This window comes from Clytia hemisphaerica, unplaced genomic scaffold (assembly GCF_902728285.1).
Source record: "Clytia hemisphaerica strain Z4C2 unplaced genomic scaffold, Clytia hemisphaerica genome assembly, whole genome shotgun sequence".
In the NCBI taxonomy this organism is placed as follows: Eukaryota; Metazoa; Cnidaria; class Hydrozoa; order Leptothecata; family Clytiidae; genus Clytia; species Clytia hemisphaerica.
Genome location: NW_027103598.1, coordinates 35,068 through 59,136, shown reverse-complemented (window position 1 = coordinate 59,136; position 24,069 = coordinate 35,068). Strand labels below are relative to the sequence as shown.

The 24,069-nt window shown below is 35.8% G+C and overlaps 1 protein-coding gene across 2 annotated transcripts; it reads right to left on the bottom strand.

Annotated features, from left to right (window-relative positions):
• Positions 1–741: 741 nt before the first annotated feature.
• LOC136801869 (regulatory-associated protein of mTOR-like) lies at positions 742–21,770 on the bottom strand. 2 transcript variants are annotated; one of them, XM_067058533.1, is made up of 34 exons: positions 21,521–21,770; positions 21,136–21,238; positions 20,719–20,801; positions 20,330–20,407; positions 20,132–20,212; positions 19,736–19,826; positions 19,268–19,323; positions 18,862–19,025; positions 18,422–18,484; positions 18,066–18,166; positions 17,786–17,930; positions 17,023–17,200; positions 16,783–16,866; positions 16,500–16,610; positions 16,090–16,164; positions 15,753–15,818; positions 15,237–15,428; positions 14,882–15,025; positions 14,352–14,592; positions 14,001–14,140; positions 13,669–13,749; positions 13,248–13,378; positions 12,725–12,918; positions 12,285–12,375; positions 11,859–12,013; positions 11,390–11,629; positions 11,080–11,187; positions 10,682–10,794; positions 10,091–10,221; positions 9,438–9,539; positions 7,412–7,537; positions 2,352–2,481; positions 1,789–1,888; positions 742–1,482 (listed from the first exon to the last, which is right to left on the bottom strand). In XM_067058533.1, the coding sequence occupies exons 1-33, from the start codon at positions 21,680–21,682 to the stop codon at positions 1,796–1,798; spliced, it is 4,053 nt and encodes a 1,350-aa protein (XP_066914634.1). In that variant the 5' UTR covers positions 21,683–21,770; the 3' UTR covers positions 742–1,482; positions 1,789–1,795. The 2 variants fall into 2 exon arrangements, with proteins under 2 accessions (XP_066914634.1, XP_066914633.1); XM_067058532.1 differs by having other exon boundaries at positions 742–1,888.
• Positions 21,771–24,069: the final 2,299 nt, after the last annotated feature.

Sequence of the window (24,069 nt, the reverse complement as noted above, 5' to 3'; positions counted from 1 at the left end):
ACAACAAGATAAATTGACAGCGTTTGAGTCCTATCTTCTCAAGTTCTACAAATAGTTTAACTATTGAGTTTACACCTTGCTGAAAGATCTTGGAATGTCGTGAAAGGAATTTGAAAAACGAACCTTGAAATTTCAAGTTTCAAGTGACCGTAAAAAATACAGTTTTTGTATTCTGGCTAAGGAATTTAATGACCATTGACAAAAACAACCACATCATTTTATAATTTCGCACCTCATGGATGATGACTTTTTTGTTCGTCGTGACGTGGGAGTCGAAACGGCAGCCAACAATCAATCCAATCCCGGGGGGGAGGGGGTACTAGGGTTGGCGGTTGAGGGGTATGTGCAGGATGGACCTCCGAAAACCGACTCTCAGAGAGACTGATTTTTGCTGAAAAGGTGACCCTGGAGAGAAATGTTCACAAAAATTTCTTCGATTTTCAAAATAAAAAATTCTCCAATACTTTCGAAAAAATTTCTTACTTTCTTGACTGTTTACTTTCTTTGACTCGAGTTTGTGAAAAAACGACCCTTAGATTGACTAATTAAAACTTTCTGATTTTTGCAACCCTTAGCGAGACTTTGAAAGGTTAAAAAAACCGACCCCGACTGTCCGCACATACCCAGCACTCAATTTTGCCTAAGAGCCAAAATTAGTCGTCGTGTAATGATGTGTCCAAATCAACATCCCTCGATACACACACCCTCTCAAAAACAGAGTACTTGGAATGAAATCTACTCTCGATGTTTATAATTTCAATTGGATCTAAAATGTATATAATTGTCATAAAATTTCATATCAAAATATATATAATAAAGGTCTAACAAAAAAAATATCGTGAAAGTCATTTCACTTTAGAATAAAAATGCACTAATTTCTATACACAGACAGACAGACAGTATGGGCAAAAATTCATATAATCAAGATTTTATGATAAATCAACCCGACATCAAAACAATAGAGATTGCACTAATAATTCTACCTCAAAAAATCAAAACGAAATAAAACCAAAAAAGACAAAGGTTTGAAAATATTGAATAATATTTAAAAAAGCAACATATTTACAGCGCGTATTTAATAAACTAGAAGTCGTTGATTACCATCTGCGTGGCGTATTAGGTCCCAGGTCCCAGGGACCAAATTTGTTATCTACAATCATTTTTTTTTCATTGAAGTGTTTTTTTTCTCACCAACACTGAATTATAATAATATCCAATGATTTCCACGAAGTATTCTCCATCTTGAAAAGTTCTTTAATCGGACATTCTAAACCTTTCAAAAGTATGACCCGAGATTCTGTGAGGTCACCATTGATTAAAATCATGTTTTCCAGGCTTTCGAAGATTTTTTTAGCTGTCCTTTAGAATTCGAAGGTTCTTGTAGATGCTTATGCTGCTTAGATTACTTTTAATTTCCAGGTTTTAAAGTGGTGAAATACCTTTGGCAGTGCTTGATGGAAACAAAACTGGAGCTAAGTTAGGCTATAATAGGCGAGGAAAGGGTAGCAAGATATGAATTGGGGGTGGACAATAAGAAAAAACAGGAGGAGCCATAGTATCAAAAGCTCAAACACGTAAGTGTCAAACGAATGAAATCTTGACGATCCTGGCGATGGCATGCGAAATTGATTTTGTCAAAAAAAATTGATTTGCTCGGAGCATGCAAAACGCAAGCTAAATGAAAGCTTCTCTATATAGCTTTTAAGACTAGAGAAACCCTGTGATCCTCCGCGACAGCCCAACAAAGCATATCTAGCCCATACACACAATCAGAAACTCAGCGTATACCTGCTACTCATATCCCAAGCTCGTCTAACCTCAAAGCCATTGGTTTTTGACAGGAATACATTGACAAGAAACTGTCTGTGCTTCCGGCTGCCAAGTATGTCTGTAAGAAAAATGAGACAGAAAGTCAGCATGGAGGTCTATATTTCACTGTGCAGTGTTTGCAAATCAATAAACTTGGAAATCTGAGATGAGGGTAGTAAGGAGAATGGTTACATATAATAGTTTGGTGAACAGAAGTGGTAAAATTGAGTTTAATATTAAATTTCTCTTCCCCATGAATCCTTATCCAAAAAACTGATCAACAAGCGACTGGGTTCGAATTTGCATGAGTGGCAAAACAACATTGCATCATTATTGTTCAGGTAAATCAGAGATTTGGTAAACTCGATAGGGCAAAACAATTAAAACGGTGGGATGCAAGAAGAAGAAGAAGAAGAAGTCTCGATTAAATATATTACCGGTGCCAAACTTTTCTCTACTTTTTAAAGATGGTTAGATAGATCAGACAGAAACATCGAAGGTCAACCCAGTATGTTATATTAGATATCTTAGTGACTGCTTACCCAATAAGGATGGAATGCGAGACAACTCAGTGGTCCAATACGTTGACCAATGAAGCCATCATGGTAACGTATATTACTTAATGTCTCACCCTCCATATTCAACACCTTGATGCTCTGATTGGCCGATCCGCTGAAAACGAAGAAGAAGCAGATGTATTAACAACAAACCATATGGAAAACGAAAGCACAAAAAGTGTTTCAAAAGCTCATCGTAGTAAATAAATGATTACCTTATCGGGGAAAACTTCGTCGGGGAAAAGTGACGAAATTTTGGCAAAGTGATGAATATTTTTCCCCGACGAAAATTTTCCCCAGCCTTAATGCGTTTACCAACTACCAGCAAGTGACGAATATTTTTCCCCGACGAAAATTTTCTAACAGAAGAAAAATTGAACAAATTCTCTGAGGCTTAACATGATTCTTAAAAATTGTAATTATTAGACTGGTAGCGAGCCGGGAAGTATCTTATCCATTTGGTGGACTATAACTTTCTTGGAGTTTTTCTTGTTCCTTATGGTAATAAGAATGTTTTAATTTTCTGGGCCACCTGGATTTCTCACCTGAGTATCCATGATGGTGGACTTTTGGTCATTGGACCCCCGTAGGGAAAACTGAAAATTCTTCCAGCCCAAATATAGGCTTATCATATATCAATCGATCGGAAATCTGATACTAATAAATTTTAAGATAAAAAGTTGGGTCTGAAAACTTTCCTATCTCGAGATATAAATCACTTTCGTTTTCTCAGGTTTGGCTGCAGTTGTAAATTGACAATTTTTTAAGTCCCCAACTGCCTTAACCTCGTTTGGGAAAAAAACAAACTGGTGCCAGGGCCCAAAAAATAAAAAAACAGCATAAAAACCGAGGCTTCATTAGAGTGTCAAAGGGATAGGGTAGTCACCCGTTGAGAATTTTCAGCAAGAAATTCCCCTTTAACCTTCCTCTTAAACGAATATAATCATTTTGATGAGTTTTCGTTCGGAAAATATTTAGATATTACGAGACCGCCCATATCTGTTGCACAGAGTAAACAAAATATCAAGATAGAGATTTGAATGGGAAGTTCTTCTCTATGAAATCAGGTGTTCGAAAGGGGATGTCATTATATTAATATAGTTGTTCAAATTCTACTTTAAGCTGGTCTTTAATGGGTAACTTCCCCCCTTCTACAGGCCTGTCTAGAATCTTATATTTCCGCAACTGTGTATATGCTTTTCTCAATGTTTGTTCTGAGTGTTCTGGTCAGATTTTTTTCCCATTTCACCCATTTTTTAAGTCTTGTAAATAGCTATTGGAGAGCTTTCGAAAACTTTTAGAAACAGCTCAACAAATACGTCCTTTGCTATTTCATTGGGTCATTCCATTTTATGACCATACAGGGGGGGGGGGGGGGGGGGGTGGACGAACATTTTCAGGGGGTAATCCGAGAAGAATTTCCAGGAGGTCTAAAGAGGTGTTTTTTCATTTTTCCAGCGGGTAAAAAGTTATTCTTGAATTTCCAGGGGGTGAACAACTGATTTTAGTTCGTCTACCCTCACTTTAAGACATGAAAATAATTTTTTCCAAGGGTTCTTTTGAAAATTTTGCCACTTTCCAGGGGATATCTACACTTTTCCAGGAAATTTGTTTTCACTTGAAAAGGTTCGTCCACCCCCCTGTATGGAAATTTAATGGAGCAGCCCATTGGTGCTCCGATAAGAGTAAAATACATAGGGTAGATAAACGATGACGGTGGTTATATTTGTGTAAATTGTTGAAGAAGGAAAACCAAACAAATTTTTTATGGAGCGGAACTTTTTCAATCCAAAGAAAATATAATAATTCTGTGTTCAAAACTATTATGAGTAACAGACTCATTTATCAAGACCACTCATTAAGGATTTTCTTTGTACGAAAAAAAATTCAATGCTTTCATATCACACCTATCGAAATCGAAAGCATTAAGATTTTCAGACCGGGGCCAAATCTTTTCCGTTTCGACAAAAAAAGAATACAGTATGTGGCCCCCAAAACGGCGATCAAATTTGAAATTTCTCTCAAATCTAGAGGAAAAGAGATTTTACAAACATTTTTGCTGCATGAAAACCTTTAACATCTCTACTTTATTTCCTGGAAGTTCTTTTTCAAAATTTTCAATTTCAACAATATTTTTCAATCGCTTAAAGATAGGTAGCTTTTTTCTAATGGCCCCCAAAATGGAGGTTTGAAATTTTAGCGATTTCTCGAGATATCTTTAAGATATGAATACGCAATTTTGACCATAGTTTTGAAATATGATTTAGAGGGTTTTGGGCATAAATTTATTTGATAAAATTTTTACAGTATACCCCTGGTTGTCAAAATGCAGGTTTGGGGCCCCCAAAACGGAGGTGTAGTTAAAATCAAATTATTAAGCCCAGTGGTAATAGGGGGAAAAACTATGAACATATTTGTGTTTTCCCTTAAATTTACGACCCGATGGATGTAAATTTATGATTTTTATGAAATATTTCAAGATTTTCGATATTGCAAAGTCCAAACTGAAAAATTAGAAATTTTCAAAATGACAATTTTGATTTAACAACGTCTTAATTAAGTTTTTGAAAACAAATCTCTTTTCGAAATAGTTCCATTCATGTATGGAATAAGCTGTGAAAATTTTAGAAAAAAAGCTTAACTGAAACTGAAAATATTAAGCTTTAAAGATATTTTTCTCCTATATTTTGCAAAAAAATGACAGAATTTGCCGTTTTTGCTGATTCAGCGAAACATTTTATAATAATGTTAATTTTTTGTTATAAACTATTAACTCAAGGTGATAGGAATAGAATTCCAAGATTTTTTGCTTTTTCTCATATTTAGAATTTTCGGTTTTGTCAATGCTGATTCTAGGGCTCCAAAATACTGGTTGACCTTCAAGATGCTATATCTTTTACCCAGCCTCTAAAGTCACAGATGTTTTTGCATTTTCTGAACGGCATTAGGTGTAGAAAGTTTCCTATACCCCGTTTTCATAACTTATTTTCAATATCCAAGGTGCTAGAGTGAGTTATATGCAATTTTTATCTAATTTTGGTGTTAAAATATTTCCTTTAGACGCAAATATGTTATTTTGAATCCATCTCAAACCATCAAAAACATGCTCATTTTTTAGTATAACCATCATTCTTTCTAAATAAATAAAAATCGTTTAATTCTGATAAATCTACAAGTCAGAATCTTCATTTTAATGAAAACCTCCGTTTTGGGGGCCGTCTCCGTTTTGGGGGCCATATACTGTAACCCACAAGCAATTAACCTTTTATAAAGTTGTTCGAGTTGACGCTCTCTAATTCGACACGATACACTCCCTTATTCGATGAAAATTCAATTTTTCTTGAAAACCGAATTAGCGTCAGCTGTATACCGGATTACTTACTTACTTATTAATACATTTTTCGGTTTTTAGGAGGGTTTATTCGAGGGGGTGTTTAAAAGAGGGGGGCATTTAAAAAAAGTAATATGGTAACTGTATCACCATACCATACCATATCATATAGGCCGTGGCCAGTGGCCCAAAAACGTTTCACTTTTTTCAAAATGTCCGTGATCAACTTTTTGATATGTTTCCTAGTCAATTTGAGGGTGCTGATTTGGAATTTAAATGTTATCAAGCTTGAAAACCCGATTTTTGGGGGGTCTTCAAAATCAAAAAATATCTATACCACGTGGATCTGCGTGGATAGAGCTCTTCAAACTGAGCAAAAAATGTATTACATCAAAGTCTCAACTTATCTTGATCAAAAGTTATGGGCGTTTTTGTTGTCAAAAAGTGCTATAATTTTGCATAAATCATGCATATTGTGGGAAAATTCCCTGTTTTTAATCATTTTTTGACCACAAAAAGTCTATAACTTTTGATCAAGAAAAGTTGAGACTTTGATCTAATACATTTTTCTGCTCAATTTGAAGAGCTCTATCAAGAAAAGTTGAGACTTTGATCTAATACATTTTTAAGAGCTCTATCAAGAAAAGTTGAGACTTTGATCTAATACATTTTTAAGAGCTCTATCAAGAAAAGTTGAGACTTTGATCTAATACATTTTTAAGAGCTCTATCAAGAAAAGTTGGAGTAAGAGCTCTATCAAGAAAAGTTGAGACTTTGATCTAATACATTTTTAAGAGCTCTATCAAGAAAAGTTGAGACTTTGATCTAATACATTTTTAAGAGCTCTATCAAGAAAAGTTGAGACTTTGATCTAATACATTTTTAAGAGCTCTATCAAGAAAAGTTGAGACTTTGATCTAATACATTTTTAAGAGCTCTATCAAGAAAAGTTGAGACTTTGATCTAATACATTTTTAAGAGCTCTATCAAGAAAAGTTGGGACTTTGATCTAATACATTTTTAAGAGCTTTAGAAAAGAGCTCTATCAAGAAAAGTTGAGACTTTGATCTAATACATTTTTAAGAGCTCTATCAAGAAAAGTTGGGACTTTGATCTAATACATTTTTAAGAGCTCTATCAAGAAAAGTTGGGACTTTGATCTAATACATTTTTAAGAGCTCTATCAAGAAAAGTTGAGACTTGATCTAATACATTTTTAAGAGCTCTATTCAAGAAAAAGACTTGATCTAATACAGTTTTAAGCTCTATCAAGAAAAGTTGGGACTTTGATCTAATACATTTTTAAGAGCTCTATCAAGAAAAGTTGAGACTTTGATCTAATACATTTTTTTGCTCAGTTTGAAGAGCTCTATCAGGTGGTATAGGTCTTTTTTTGATTTTGAAGACCCCCCAAAAATCATGAATGATGAATTTTTAGGGCTTACAATTTTGCCTGAAAACCTGTGAAAACCCACAAATCGCAACTTATGCCACAAAACTGCGGTTTTACAAGCTTGGTAACATTCAAATTCGGAATCAGCACCCTCAACTTGACTAGGAAACATATCAAAAAGTTGGTCACGGACATTTTCAATTTTTTCTTTATTTTTGAAGTTTTAGCAATTAAATCCACTGGCCACGGCCTAATACCATTTTGCTACATGTGATTTGGTATGCTTATTTAAACAAAGTGGAAGAAGAAGGGTGTACATACCATGCGATGAGATCAGCTTGTTGGTGCACATCAAAGCAAGTGAGACCGACCACCGTTTTTTCACTAGCAATTGTCTTCACTGAACTTGTTAATCGCTGATCCCAAAATTTGATGTCTCCTTCGACACTATCGAATAAATATAACAGAACCATCACAACTATTCAGATTCTATGATGAACAAGTGATACTTTTATGGACCTACCTGGTTATGCATTTAACAAATGTAATTAATTGATATCTACGTGAGCATGACCGTTAAACAATCATTCAGAACAGAAATAGTGACGATCTATTAAAATTAGTCGTTTGTTTCTAATAAAAAAAACGTCTAGAAACCAAAATTTCATGCTCTTGAAATAATCTTTCATATTCAGGACTCCGTGAGCAAAAAAAAACATCTTTCTTATAAAAAAATTGAGTAATTTGGCTAAGAACATTGGTGTATGCTTATTAATAGTGATTCTTATAAATAAAGATGCGTTTTTTTAGCTGAAAAATTCTTTTTTTACAAAAATCTGCTCGAGCCATCTTTTACCTACTTTCATGTAAAAAATCAGAAAAAAACAATGATCCAATGTTTCACACAAAGTCCAAAAAACCCTTTTTTTAGCCGTTTTTGGCCCAAATTGGCCCAAAAACATTTTTTTTCGAAAATCGGGCTCCGTCACATTTAAGGGTTTAAAGTTATGCATCTTTGTGCAAAAAATCATAAAGAATGAAAGAGCTAATCTCAAGAAAAGCTAATACCTAAGTAATTGATAATGTGCTTATAAAAAAATACCGAATTCGAATTTCTATAAAAACACGCTAAGCAACCAAAATTTCATGTCTAAACACACATACTCTCTAAAAGTAAGCCCTCATGAGCAAAAAAAACATCCATCTCATAAAAAAATTGAGTAATTTGACTATAAGAACATTGATGTATGCTTATTAATAGTGATTCTTATAGATAAACATGCGTTTTTTGAGCCAACAAAATTTTTTTGCGAAAATCTGCTTGAGCCATCTTTTACCTATGATGGTACCCTACTTTCATACAAAAAATCAGAAAAAATTAATGACCCAATTTTTCACAAAGTCTAAAAAACCCGTTTTTTAGCCTTTTTTTGGCCCAAATTGGCCCAAAAAAATTTTTTATCGAAAATCGGGCTCCGTCACATTTTGGCCACCACCATTTTGCACCTTTGTACCAAAAATCAAAAGATTCCTATGATTCAATCCTGAGAAAAGTTGGTAACAGACGAACAGACGAACGAACGGACGGACGAACGAACAAACACAGGTTAATTTATAGGACCTCCACCGGGGTAGGTCCAAAAATCGCATCCGGTAATTGCCTATTCCAAGCAAACGTCAAATACGGAGTTGCCTGATCAAACCACCTCTATCGACACTATATCAAATCATGGCTGGCAGCACTCTTATGTTTCTACTGATGTTATCAAGTAAAAAAAGCGCGACGTGGCGTGCATACTTCTTTACGAGAGCCGTAACACGTAGATAAGACTCATTACATGCAATACCAAAATAAATTCTTTGATTTTTAACAAAACTGTGAAACTTTTATAAATATAATTTTCCACTCAAAACGTCAATTTTTCTTTTGTATTAACATATTGAATTTATTATATTTTTGAGAGACAGTGTATGTAGTGTGGCATATAATGGATTAGCAGTTTACATCACTAAAGACCTCTCCAAAAGCTACAGTGGTATGATTTTCAGAATTGAACCGTGCAGACATAACAAAGAAACTTTTGAAAATAATTTATAGTCTGCACATTTCATTTGGGCTATTGTTAAGGAAGCTCAAACCATTCTTTCCACCAGCCAACACAATGAAAATATTTGCAAAGATTTATCCAGAAGAAACTATAAGAATAGACTTTAACAGGCTTACTGGTCTTAAATGAAACTGGAATTCCATGATTTTCCAGGGTAATTTTTGCGATTTTCCCGGACTTAAATCCTAAGTCGAAAATATGTCCAATAAAGAAAAACTTTAAATCTAAAAAATACCTACCTAGCACTGATGATGTTATTGGTGGTGAGGTCGTTATCATTGTTTCGATTGAAAAGAACATTGACCACCCACGTGCTGTGTTCACGTAACGTCATCACACGACTGAATGAACAAAAATGGGAATTGTTGTCAACTTTAGAAATCATCATCTGGGTGCAAGAGGAAGTATAATTCGCTTCCACAGTAGTGATGTAGCGCCGTTTGTCTTAAGACAAGATTTTAACACTACAATGACTTCTTTGTGGAAAAGACTCCCTTTCGAAAAAAACTCCGACCAAAAATGGCGGATATAGCTTGGTCCAGAGTTTATTAAGATCAGCGAAGTGGACTATTCTCTTTCGCTAATTCACCCTAACAAATTCAATTAAAGGGTTATTTCATTTTCCCAAAGCATTTCAAACCATTATTTCTTGATAACGTAAAGAAGAACGAACGCTCAGGCAAACGGTCAAATTTAATTTAAAATGAAATGGCGAATCTTTATCCGTCCAAAGATGATTTTGCTTTTACTCTCTATTCAGATAAATTTGTTTACTAAAGGCCCTAGATCCAGGGAATCCTCTGGCTATTTGCTAAGAGGAAGGCCAAAACTTGACCTGGTGAGGAGGGGAGGGTATTCTTTTTGAAGGTTTCTTCACCATTCACCTACTTACCAATCGTCAGCTGGTAACCTTCGGTCATAAAGACGTACTGAACCATCACCGAGACCAGCCACCAGAATGTTTTGATTCATGGGATCACATGACATGCTAGTCACACAACTGTCTGCCCCCGTTGGGATGTCCTGTAAAAAAATAAATAAGTCATCGGTGAAATAGCAAGGACAAAATAACGAATACCTTAATCCCATCGAGCACCTTTATTTTCGCGCCCTTAATCAACCGCTTAAAATTGGGTATTCGTGCACCGTTTGATTTTCCCGCATCTTGTAATTTCTTTGATATTTATAAAATTTAAGGTTATGAGAGCAAAATGGAATCAAAATCAGAACTTTAAATCGCTTTTAGAGTGAGTTTTAGACAGATTTTACATCCAAGAGGCAAATGAGATTCCCACACTATTAGAACGATTACTATTAAGTGAAAATAAATGGGATTGAGATATCTTCAAGTACTTTACGACAGGTTTCGAAAACTCGATTATGGTACATCGACAGTTCTAGGCCATATGGGAGCATATCTGGAAGAGTTCCAAAAAACCGAGCCACACGTAACCCTAAAACCTAGTTCACGCATTCTTTTTACCATGACTTTCAGCTCACGATGCGCATCCCATACACGAACGAGTCGAACGTCGCCGGACGCTAGAAGACTTCCCGATTGTGGCACCCACGTCGTCACCAGGCCAGAGCCGGCACCTACAAAAGGAATAATGTGGTTTACAATTCATGAAACGAATTGCCACCGTCAGTTTTCAAGGTCATTGCGTTCCGATTTCGGCATTCCCAAATGAACTCTATTAGTTGCTCAAATGAAGAAAAGTCCCTTGGGCAACTCAGTTTTGATATCGTCTTGGTAATGTTGTACTTGTGATGGTTAAATGACCCAGAATATCACTTGGGCAGGTCGCACAGGGGTGACATAAAACCGTGACATAAAACGAGGGGTTTGACTTTCATAAGAAAGAGTGTTGAGTCTATTACCTCTTTGCGATGGGATCATTCCACTGAGGGCTGTCCATGCGGTAACAAGTTTCAAACGACCATTTTCATCGTCGCAGTAATTACGCCATATTCGAACTGCGCCATCGTCTGAAAAATATATACAATAAAATATAGCATCTCCTCTTGGAATTCAAGTTAGTTATCGTATAAATATTTCTAAGTAAGAAACCTGTTGAGCTTCAAAAGAACCAATGAGAAGTCACAAGACTAGGAATTTGAACAATATTTTTTTATTTTAGTATATCATTGGGTCTAATTTTAAGCGCCTCTGAGCCGTTTACATATATACCTGAGCCGGTGAGAAGTAGCGACAAATCATGCTCGTTCAATATATTGAGTGAAGTGATGCGACTCGTCTTCGGGTTTCCGTTGACAAAGTGGTTCAATTTGGAGCCTGCTTCATAATTCCATATCGAAACGCCCGTCTTGTCCGCCACTGCCAGGTGAGGTTCGTAAGGGTGGAATTTGATGACACAGGGTGGTTGTATGTTTTTATTGATGAAGAGCTCATCGTCCAATCGAGCGGGCGCTGAAACGATGGAATTTTCAATAATATGAAATTGAAAACAATGCAAGGTCACAAAGAGGATAGAGGAAGTTTATGAAATAACCAGTAACCAATCGTTGGATTTGGCTGAAAATTCATATAGCTCCTCTTACGATACAAATAAACTCAAGGGAACTAACTGTTAATCAAGGTGGAAGTGCAAGAAAACATTTTTACAAAAATTCAAAACTAAAGTAAAATTTTGACTCACGTGCTTCGCGCATTTGTTTCGCGGATTGGGTTCGTACTTTGGAGTTGCGCAAAAACCTCCATTCTCGTTCAATGAATTGTGGACTATTGGGGTCCAGTTCAACGTTGGGCTTCATCACCGATTGTGCGAAATACCCACAACACCATTCGTAAAACCTGAAAAGAAAATCATAGCGACAAGAGTGATACGATAAAAGTGAACGTTTTAGTATTATTCTAGTGCAGAAATGCCTATCCTTTGGTTTTGTATGCTCCTCAATCTTGGATGCTGTGCACATATGGTACTTGATCGTCAAAAATGGTTAAATTTATGGCTTCAAAAAGAAAACCTCTTATCAAATGATTTTTTGACCGGCAGAAACACTCGCTAATTCCGTAGATCCTTCTACTGAGAAGGGAATGGAAGAAAAATATTGATATTACATACTTAGTTTGTACGAGGACGGGTTTTGTGGTCAGTGGCTCTTCTTCATCCGACTCTGAGGAATCTTCTTCGGCGACTGGTGCGGTGTCCGGCCCTACATTCACCAAAAGAAAAGATATCGTCTGTAAGAACACCGTGTTTTAAAGTGTGTCTCTTTCTCATGTTAGTTTAACGTTTAAGGTTGCTCAAAAGAAGATACAGTAAGTCGGGATACAGAGGGAAATCGTTCAAGTAAAAGAGAGATGATCCGTTGGTACAGTTAATTGGAAGTTATACTAACTTTCCCTGTTATTTACGACCACGTCTGCTGTTTTCCAACTTGAATAGCCGAATAATTCCCAAATGGACCCAACATAAACTTTCCACATATAGACGGTCAAGGTAACTATAATTATCAAACGTTTTTTTAAGATACAAATCAAATGAAAGATAAAACCGAGTACCTTTATCGAAATTTCTTCTTTTTGTGGGGAAGAGTATGGAGTGGGGATTGATGTTTGGTACGGAGCTTGTTGAGAGGCGTTTCATGCGCACCGCATCAGGTGTGTTGGGTCCTGATCGCACGTTAGTGGTGCTCGGTTGCGGCGTACTGGGTGCTGAAGGTGTACTCTTTGTACTGTTCACTTGTGCAGATGAGCTGTAAATGAAGAATAACCAGTCATTCTAAATTTGATTTTCAAATCTAGTTCCAAGAATTGAGTTGCTTGTCATAGAGTTACTTCTTAATCGTTGTTAAAATTAACGTTACTGAAATGAATCCGTCTTATTTGGCGTAGTAAACCGAACTTAAGAAATATTTGTCCTTGTGGTAAATGTTGATCATACTTCTGGTAAGCGTTAAGTCAATAAAGTGTAATTACACTGGTAATAAGCCAAGTCTTACACCAGTTCGGAGAGAAAAACAAAAAATAAAACATTGTCAGTCACGGTCATAAAATTTATGCGTAGGAATCCTACTCTGCTTACCTTCTTCTGAAACTCTTGTCCAAATGCAAATGCGCGTCCGGATGAAGGAATTCACTTGTGTTAGGTGAAGAAGGCATCGAATAGAAACCTTGGTTGGACTTACTTCGCGGTTGTGATGCACCGATCGTCGCCTGCAGACAATAGAGAAGTAGAGAAGTAAAAAACTAAGAGAATCCTTCTTGAAACAAGTATAGAAACAAAATTCGAGTGTTGCGCTAACATGAGTAATAACAACATAAAAACATTGGAAACATGAAGGCATCAGTTTTTGAAGATTATTTCAAGTGAGCTTAGATACCGTACGTCAACAAATGGAGCTCCCTATAATTCACAAGTTATAAAGACGAGTTTCCAGGGCAAAAGTCAACTCACTCGTGTCCCAGAAACAGAAAATTGACGCCCTGAAAAGTGGGCGGTATACCTTAACAGTGACATTATTAACGACTTTCTTCGCCATTTCCGCAACGTCAGGGTATGGATCCACGGACAGGTTTAACATCACCTTAAGTTAAAACAACACATAAATAAAACAGCAAGAAAAGCAAACAAAAATAAAAATGATGATTGATGATCATGATCGAGTCTAAAAACAATTTCCACAATATACACAGTATTTGGTCAAAACAGACGATTTCAAAGTAGCGAAACCAGCCTAAGGTTTCTCGTGTTTCTCAAACCTCAGTCCAATTGAACTTTCATCTAAAGTCAATTGTCTAAAATATTGACCTCGTAAAAAGAGGAATGTAGTGTTACCTTCCAGACTCTTGTGTAGACGGTTTCATGTAGTGTTGAGGAGCCAGAGGAGGTACTGGTGGTCCTCGGCGGTCGCAAAAACACACCACTCTCACTGTCCAATGAACTACTTTGGCTGTTCTGACGGCTGTGACTCGAACCTGAAACGTGGCAAATTAGTATGAAGAGAAATACTGTGTCATTGAAGATGTTAATCTAAACGTTCTATTTCAAGCCAGTGAATGATTTTCAAAAGAAGAGCAACGGTTACATTTAAAATACTTTCAAACAATAGTCATAGAAAGCAAGCAAAATTATCTAAAATTCTCCTCAATGAAAACTATCCTCCTTAAAAACTATAGAAAGTCATACTTGGTATCCTTGGTACATCTCTTGAGCTTTGGTGTTTCTTGAGGGTGCTACTATCCGTGCTGGTCATGAAAGCTGCATCACTACCTTGTGCAACTAAGATCCAACCTTTCTTTGTTTCTGGTTCATGGGGACTGGAACCGAGAACGTCTCTTCGCCTGTCTTCTTCTAAGAATTGCACTGCCACCACACTGAAAGCTTGCTCAAACTGCACGATTAGACCATAGAATGCTACGACAAGCTCCTGAAAAAAGTGGCGTTAAAACATTTTGAAGAGTTCATAAAAATTTAGAATTTGAAAGTTAGTTGTTCAAACCAAGTGAAATAACGTTTAAATGTGGGTTAAACATGTTTTTGAAGCTTTTGGGAAAGTGAATTTTGACCAACTATTACTGTAGTATTTCCACGTTACCCGGCACTTTAATCGGAGTTACCTGGCTTTGTATCCAAGCGTAAGTTGGATAGCGTTATATTTGACTTCTAGAGTATACTCAAACCAAAATCGATTGAATAAAAAGAACATGTAATCGAACCTTTCGGACGAGAGGGCTACCATCGTTACCAACAGTTGAAGCCAACATGGTAGCAACACTGTGGTCCACCATGTTCGCGTGATCTGAGCGATTCCCTGTGTTTGAAATCAAACGTCCCAATGCGAATACAGCCGCTGCTCGAACCTATAGGTGGAAAGATTTTAAGGTTTGTGGGTAATGGGTATGTGAGATTATTAATGATTAATGATCAATGATCAAACCTTTATGTCCTCGTCACTCAAAAAAAATGTTAAATTTGAACGATTTGCTTCAAGCTCCGATATGATTTGCGAAAAGAAAGTTGACGAGAATAATCTTTATAGACCGGAAAAGTCGAAAAAAGAATGAGAGATACCTCTGGTAAGTTATCAGTCAACAACTTCGCAATTTTGTCTTGGGCGCTGTCTCTAATAGCACACCACCTTGCAGCGTCGCATTGCGTCCAGATGAGACCCAAACAAAGAGCTAACCATTGTCGTAACAAAGGGTGAGTTTCATCCAGGTGTTCCAAGCAGATGGAGATCATACTACCTTTCAAACATGCTTCCTGTATTAAAGGCAAAACATTTTAACGCAAGTGTTGACCTTGTTTTCAGAGAATTATGCGCAGAAGGAAAAAAGAGAGGCTTTTCAACGTGACGTAAATTTCATCTTGTTGTCGTGTTACAAATAGTACAGGTTTTACTCGGATTGGCTAATCGGGTGTCTTGGAGAATGCAAATTAGGGAAACAACACACTCATTCTTGCGATGTACGAAACCATAGTAGAAATATCTTTTTACAATTTATCTTTTCAACAATACTTTGAAACTAGGTCAACAAAAAATCTCAAAGAAGTTGTATTGGTGAGAGAATAAATGTCACAACTGACCTGACCAGCAGGATAATCATGGATAATTTTTGCTATAACAAAACTTCCGGTTGTCTTATGCTCCGGCTGAAAGAAATAATCCACTCTGGTTATATATAAGATGTACAAGGAAACAAGAAAAAGACCCTCCTATTTGCGTCAAAGAGAAATGAAAAAGGACGTGTTTCAGTCTGAATCGTTCCCAAAGAGTATTATTATCGGCCAAAACCCTGTTATAGTCGATGTTTCACGAGAGGAAAACCAGTGAGGTAGGGTACCTAGCATAGTAAATAAACCTTTCTTGGTTCAATATGATATCATATCACTGCAAGGAGAGAAGAGACACGCGAATACTTACAGGCATGTAAGGGTCCGACAGAACAGAAAGAAAATATTTGTGGTTGTTGGCTTTCACCAAGTCCATTTGACAGCTCTAGAAAGAGGAGGAAAGAAGTTTGCGATTACAAAGCAATAAAATACAAAAGACAAAAATTACCACATGAAAATGACAACATGTTGAACCTATTTCATTGGAAAAAGGCTTTTTATAATGAGCCAAAACAAGCCAGCGTGTGAGGTAATTATGTCTTCGTTTTATACAAGATGTAATGTTTAAAGTGTAGAATTTCCATTTGAGTTGGAAAAACGATTTGCACAATAATTTTGTCGATTTTTAATGATTTGTACTGAAGTTTGAATTTTGTTAAGAAATACTATTTTTCAATGTTATGTTTTTCCATTTATATTTTAATGAAAAAGCTTTCTTACACTGTCGACAGCCAATATCTTGGCCCAGATGAAAACCATGAGAGGACGTATTTCACGAGCTGTGCTTTGCAACAGCTTCAATACGTAGTGGAAGATGCCAACGTTGAGAGCCTAGCGAAAAAGGAAAAACGGTTAGAAATATACTTTATTCAGCAGCATATGGCTTGAAAAAACCATTTGGATCACGAGGTTCCAGTCGTGTAGTCTAAAGATCGTTTGACGCGTTTGGAATTCAGAATTATAAAAATCAGTGTCTAGAAAATGGAATGTTCTTTGTACATACCAAACCAACAGCCCAAGGACCAAGATCCAAAAACCGTCCAAGCAAGTCTAGCGCTCGCAAACGATGGACTTGGCTCAACAAAACCTACAAGAAAGAAAAAGTCACCAAATTAAATAAATAGTACACCAGGTTTAATATGAAAACGAATCTTTGTTTTCCGTATCATCCCTGCATCCCTCACGTAGGAAAGAGAGCGGCGATTCAGGCAATACTTAAAAAAGATACATTCTACAAGCTTACCTGTAAGACGATTGGTAATTGTTCAGGAGGGTCACGTCTCGATGAGCCCATAGCCAACCACACTTGGAAAGCGGTCAAATGTTCTGCAAAGAAGGAGCTGTTCTTGTATTTACTTTCATCGTTGATGATGACGGGAAGTTGTGATAAACACTGATCCACTGCCAAGTCCCATGCTTGCCTAAAGTTATAGGTGTAAAAATGGAGAATTTCCATCACAGCAGGATCAAGAGATCTCAGGTGTAAGGATTGAGGCTACCCTTTTACTGCAATCAGTGACAAAATACTTGGCACAAAAGGGAAATCCACCGGGAAGTGTTGAAACAACAATCGATTCGCAAGTGCTCTAAAGTAGGTTCCAAGGGTAGAGTTTTAACGCTAGACTTAAAATTGGGACCTTAGGATGTGAGGATCCAAAAGTTCAAAAATGATCCAGTAGGGCTTGAAATATAACCTAGAAACCAATAAATCCCTCCCAGATCGAAATAGTCGATGAAATCAAGTTGAAGGCCTGAAATTGACATTCTCGCTCGAACTTCAATTTTCGTAAAATGGTAAATTAGCCAAAAGTGCCAATATGTTATGGCACTGATTGTAGATATCTTGCAAGAATAATAAACAAACAATTAGCGTTAAACCAATACTACTTTTCAAAAGGCGCGTCTCAGTTTAATAGTTATGAATTTTAAAGTTTTCTTTCCCAACAATCAACAATGAAAATGATGTCCAATAATTTCAGCAAATTTTGAGAGATTGAGTGGCTTACCACATTGGGTGGTGATACATAGAAGGGAGTTTCGGACAAGTGACCGGTGTACAATTGTATGATCGCATCACTCTTTCTGCAAGCAGAAAATGTCGGAACAAACTTGCCACCATAGAGTCAGTCCGGAACAGTTTTTGAAATAAATCTGAAAGACAACGAAGTGTTAATAAATGCAAATTTGTTGCTGCAAAATACAAAATATTGCAATTTGGGCAAGGAAGCCATAATGCGAATTCTGATAATAATACATGTATTGAATGAAATCTACCATGTGACATACCTCTTGGTAATGTGTTCCATGCAATAGTGTCAGTTACTGCAGTAAAAATCCAATTCAATTCCCCCAATGGAGTTCGTCTGTCATTAAGTTGTCCTGGAATCCTAAAATACAGTGGTAGATTAAAAACCAAAAAGTTTTCCCTCTGTCAATGTCATCAGAAAGACAACTTTAGGCCCTCTAATAAAAACTCGAGACGCCATACTTTACTTAGACTGAAGTAAGTAATGTATATTATAGATTAAAAATTCAGGTACTCTATGCCTTAGTAATAGTAATCGTATCATCAAACAGATTATAATAATAGGATTCATAAACAAAGTTTAAGACAGATTACAACATAAGAAATTGTGTCTTACTTATCTAATAATTCGTTGGTGATGCCAGGCACCAGATTGTGGTAGCTCTTCTGGCTTATGAACCTGTGAAAGAATTTCAAAGTATCCAAAATCAGTTTCATTGTCAACACTCATCTTTAATATTCTTTGTAGCAAAGCCTTGTCCAAAGCAACCCAAACATTCCTCTTTTATACATATTTATCCGAAAGAAGGGGAGAGCACAGCATTCTTTCCCCCTGGATTTTTTCCATAACCGTTAATAAGCATTTTATTTCAATTGTTAAGCATTTGACAGGCATCATTTTTCAAGTCTTTTCATTATGAGCGGGCCAAGGACTAAGCGGGCCAGAGATTGAACCCATAGCGCTTTACATAGCCTACGACCAATCTCTTCTGTGACTGTAAAAACCGCAAACGGTTTGAAAGATATAGGAAAAAATTTCAATCAAACTTTTTTTACCATTTCAATGCCACCTTCATGGGTGTTGTCAAACACGCAGTAAACAAATCTGCAGGGAGGTCTGGAACCATTGGTAAAAGTTCATTTGTACCGCAAGCTGCCATTTGCAAACAGTTTCTAACTGGTGGTATTTGTGGACTGGCAACGCCTTGCGATAACTGTTTCTAAATAAAGATATCAGGATGCAAAATTTTTTTAAAAGGACAGCCTTCTATAGTTCAATAAGCTTTTAGTATAACAGGGGTTTCTCATCTAGATTTTTTTTAAAGCAAATTATGTTAAAGCATCAGTACTTGGGCATAGTGTCTTGTACTAACTGCTTGACCCCCCCCCCTGGTCGGATCAGCAAGGAGGGAATCATAACAATGTCTTCCTGAGCCTTCTTTTTCAGATTTTATCAACTAACCTCATAATCATTCTCACGTGTTTGTTTGAATTGGTTGAATGATTCAAGGATCAAACCTAAATGTGATAAGATATATTTCAATAGATGAAGGTAAGAGCAGACCAAATTCAGTTCTTTGTGAAAATTCAGTTCTTTGTGTAGCTCTTTTTGGTAACCAATAAATTCCTCAGTAATCTAAGTTCTTTTTTTCTGCAATATTCAATTACCTCTTAATCCAAAGTGGTTGCCTTTTGATTAAATTCTAGATTTTATTATATTTAGATAGATTTTATTTTATTACCATTTTATTTTACATTCAGGAAATTGTACGTATGTACCCTCTGAATTATTGAATAGAAATAGAAAAGAAAAGAAATAGAAACAAGTGAAACCAAATATTAGTAAAATGAGAAATTTTTTAATGATGACAAACTTTAAATTTACCTTTCAAACTCAGTTGAGTAAAAAAGGATAAAACAAGAGACGAACCTGCATTCGAACAATCATAAACATAAATAGAAGGACTTCCCATCCAAGTTTGAAGATCGTAAACTGATAATGGAATGTATTGAGTGTATTGCTAAAATAGGATGATAAAATAGAAGTTCTAAATAGAAATCAATTACTGTCATATATATTGGACTATTCTTGAAAAATATTTAACTCCCCTGTATGTGGTTATAATTTCATATTTTACAGGGTACCTGAAAAAATTGCCTAAAATCAAAAATTCTAAAGATAAGGGAATGAAAAATAAGTAGACCCATTGAAGTCCAGCGAAGGGGGCAGAACCGACGAATTTTCACTAAAATAGCCTAAAAAAGTTAGGGATCCAACCTACAAAAATGGCCTCCAAAGGCTAAATAATGGGATAACAAAACATACCTTATTGAAGACCCAAATTTCACCATTCAATGTCGGACGAGGAACCCCATGACCATTGTAATGAAACAAAACATGCTCCTCCTTAAAAAGTCAAGCAGAAAATGCTCTTACCATCCATAAAATCTTAACCTTTCCAGACGAATCGATCTTTAGAAACAACCTAGGAAATAAACTTAAATTGGAAGAAAATAAATATACCTTAGCATTTCGTCTCAAAGATGTACATAACTTCTTCACGTCATCTACTGTAGGATCAAGGCTATGACGGTATCTTGCCTATTGGAAAATTTAAGACATAAATACATGGTTATCTTCAAACAAAGCTATTTTTATTATTGTTCTAAATCTAATTCCCTCTAAACAGAAAATCGAGAAGCTGTTTATATTTCAGTATCTTGATAAAACACTTTTCCCTTAACAAACTCAAGACTCCCTAGAACTCTAGAACCACTGAGGTAATCAAACTTTGATAAAACCAGGGTTAACCCAGACCACAGAAACAATTCTAACAACAATGAATAAACCATAAAGAAGAGAGCACAACAACGTTGTATCACTATTAGAATTCAAATAATTCAATGTTATACCCTTGACTGCCATCTTTCATACTGCTGTTGCAAAGCATTGCCAATTGTATCCAAAGCTTTTTGTGGGTTCAATGTTAATGGATCTAAACAAAGCCAAAGAAAAAAACTTTGTGAACATTGATGCAAACTTGAAGAGGATTTGATCACAAAAAGAATCAATGCGCCAACTGTATCATATTACAACTTGTTTTAGTGGGATACACAATCAAAGAAATAAGTGATTTCAGCCCCCGTTACTGAAGTGCAATTCAAATCAAATCACCACAAAAGAGATTACAGAGTCTGCCCCTAAACCAGTTTTAAATGAAATAAATTGAACAAAAGAAATCACAAATTTTTATTCTTCCACAAATTCTTCTTTTTTATTACCAAAGCAAGGGAGCATTTAAAGAGGCATAGCATATCCTATGGTCATACCTATCCAACATTCCATTCTAGCACAAGGATTTGTTTTGACGACATCTGGTGGGTCAACACCAACATTTAAACATAGGACGAGTGCAACACTTACAGTTCGAATCTAGGAAGAAAAACAAAATATTATGTTCAACAGATTTTAGAATGATCATAATAAGTTTGTCTACTAAACTATTGTATAAGTTAAAAAGGTTCCACGATTAACAGATAAACTTTCCATTTCATTTGTGATTACTTGTCTTGCCAAATGCTCAAATCCATTTCATACTTAGATTAAGTAACTCTCAGTTTTTTACGTTTGGTGTCTATAACCTATTCTAAAATCTAATTAGCCCAATCAAAATCCATTACTTTTATCAAAGAGTCTAAAGAAAAATATACAAACCCTTTCTTTTAGTCTCCATGTTTGGAGGTGATATTCAACAGAGTTTATTTTCTCTTTGTGTCGCTTTTTCATGAAACATAATTGAAGTTGCCAATCTAAGAGTTCATCTTCGTCCTCAGTGCCGTCATCAAGACCGTCATAACTTTCTTCCTCATCTGACATCTTCAATTAACGTTAGAAGTCACCACCTCCTCTTCATGTCAAACTTTGTCAACTAGAAAGTCATGATTACTTTTTATTTACTTTTCCTAAAAAGAATCGATTGAGTCTTATTATTAGGCTACGTCGTCGTAGATTTCTTTAAATAGAGTTTAGCCCTAGGAATACCTCTCACTTTCCATATATGACTCTTGTCTTTTCTCTTTTGTCTTATTATTCTCTCGCTGAAACCTAATTTCAATCCATGATGTTCATCTTTATCTGCTTCTTTTGTCGTGATGTTACTGCAAGCTTTTTGTCTGCTTGTTTTAATCCTCTCAAGTAAGAGTGGCGTTATTGTAACACAATTTCCACATTCGAAGCGCCGGCTTTTATATTGCAGACAAAGCTGAATCTGATATGCCGGGAGCTCAGAGCAAGCATAATGGACAAGTCTATCACATCTCCTACATTGTAAGAAAAAAAATCGTTATCTGCTAAGATGGTGTTTGTTAAATAGTTATTGGGTGTGCAATATCCATAATTTTGTTGAATTTCCTTGTTAGAATTTTCGTTGATTTCCACCATATTGTTTCATCTTCAGGATCGTGGCAGCACAGAAAAAATTTGACGTATTTCTATTTCTATAAATTAATCTAAAGGGTACATAAATATGTACATTTTTCCAGATATACTAAAAAATATATATAACTTAAATAATAACAATTTAAAAGCACCAAGGCTCGGAATAACGATTTCAAGTGGGTCGAACAAAATGTCCGATCAGGGTTGCTTTAGCTTGAAAATTATGATTTTTGGGTCGGACTTGAAGCCATTTGGGTCGGACAATGTCCGATGTCCGACTGTTATTTCGAGCCCTGAAGCACTAATAAAAGCAACATAAAAAGAAAAAAAAAATATTTTCAGAAACTCTGCAAGAGAAATTTCAAAAAGAAAAATGAATTTTGCGAGAAGATTAAGAGTAAAATTCTTTGCACAAAAAAATAGTTGAAATTCAGAGCATTATGAGAAAGTTGTGACCAGGAAAGGTTTTAAATGACTTTATGCTAAAAATAATATCAAATGTATGTATATATAATAAATAAGTTTATTCAAAAATAAATATGATAAATTAAAAATGATTGAAATTGTTCTTAGTATTGGAGACTTTAACAAAAAAAAGATAGAATGTAGGTAAGATTAGGATAGATTAGCTCGAGACTCAAGAACTTGAAAATGTAGTGATTCAGAGAGAAAATAACTTATTTGAGATAAATTTGTATAAAAAATATCTAAAGAGCTAGAATTCACAATACTTGCTGGTTGTTTGTTCCATTCGTTTATAGTGTACGGGTAGAATGAATATGTGTAACATAGTATGGCGTCTTGTATAGGTTGAAAACGTAAGTTAGTGCACCGTTGTTGGTTGATGGTTTGACTTGGCATGAACTTAAGACCATGGTGGAATTGGTACAGCATTGATAACTGGTTGATTTGTCGTCTCTTATCAAATGTTTGAAGCTTAAGATTATCAATCATAGCAGTTGGGGATGCTTCATAGCTCCATTGGTTGCATATCCAACAAACTGATTTTCTCTGGACACGTTAGACATAGAATGCACCCCCCCCCCTGAGTTTAGGGAGGGGCTAAATCATTTTTGATTGATTGGGGTCTGTATTTTTCAAAAAATACTGGGGGCTGAGTGTTGTGTAATAGAACTGGGGGCAGAGCTGATAGGTTGAAGATATTTTAAATTATGTTAAAAATCTATGCTGTGGGGAAAATTTTATCCCTCTTGAAAATTTTTTTTGCCTGCGGCGCAATATTTTGATTTTGATATTTCTTATGTTTACGGTTTGGTTTACCTAGATCGTCTGCATTTTGATCTGAGGATGATTATACGCATATTCTGATTGGTTGGATCCGAGCGAATCAGAGATCTGAATGGTGGAGCGCGTATAAGAAATTATGCGAGCCGACTTGGAGTGTTTGCCTAAGTATTTGGATGGATCAGCAAGGCACGTATGCTGCTTTGCAAATCTCCCTGATTTTTCTTCTTCGAAGCAAATAACAAAAGAATGCGAAACTATCTCCCTTGGGTGTTTGACCACGCATCCAAATAAAAATAACAATAATGGCAGGGAAGAAGTGTGAAAATCTAAACATGGGAATTTTTAGATGTTCTGGTTGTTTTTTTTTCAATTACTTGCTTAGATATCTTGTTTTAATTTTCTTAATGACATGTTTGCACCGTGTAAAGAACTAAAGGTATATCTTTATTCTGTTTCAATTCTTCTTTTCTGTTTGCCAATTTTGTAGTGTTGTTTTGGGTTGTAATTTGGTTTTAAAAATCTTGGATTTTGAAAAATAATTTCTCCAAAATTCACTTTGCACTTTCTGTCTAACAGAC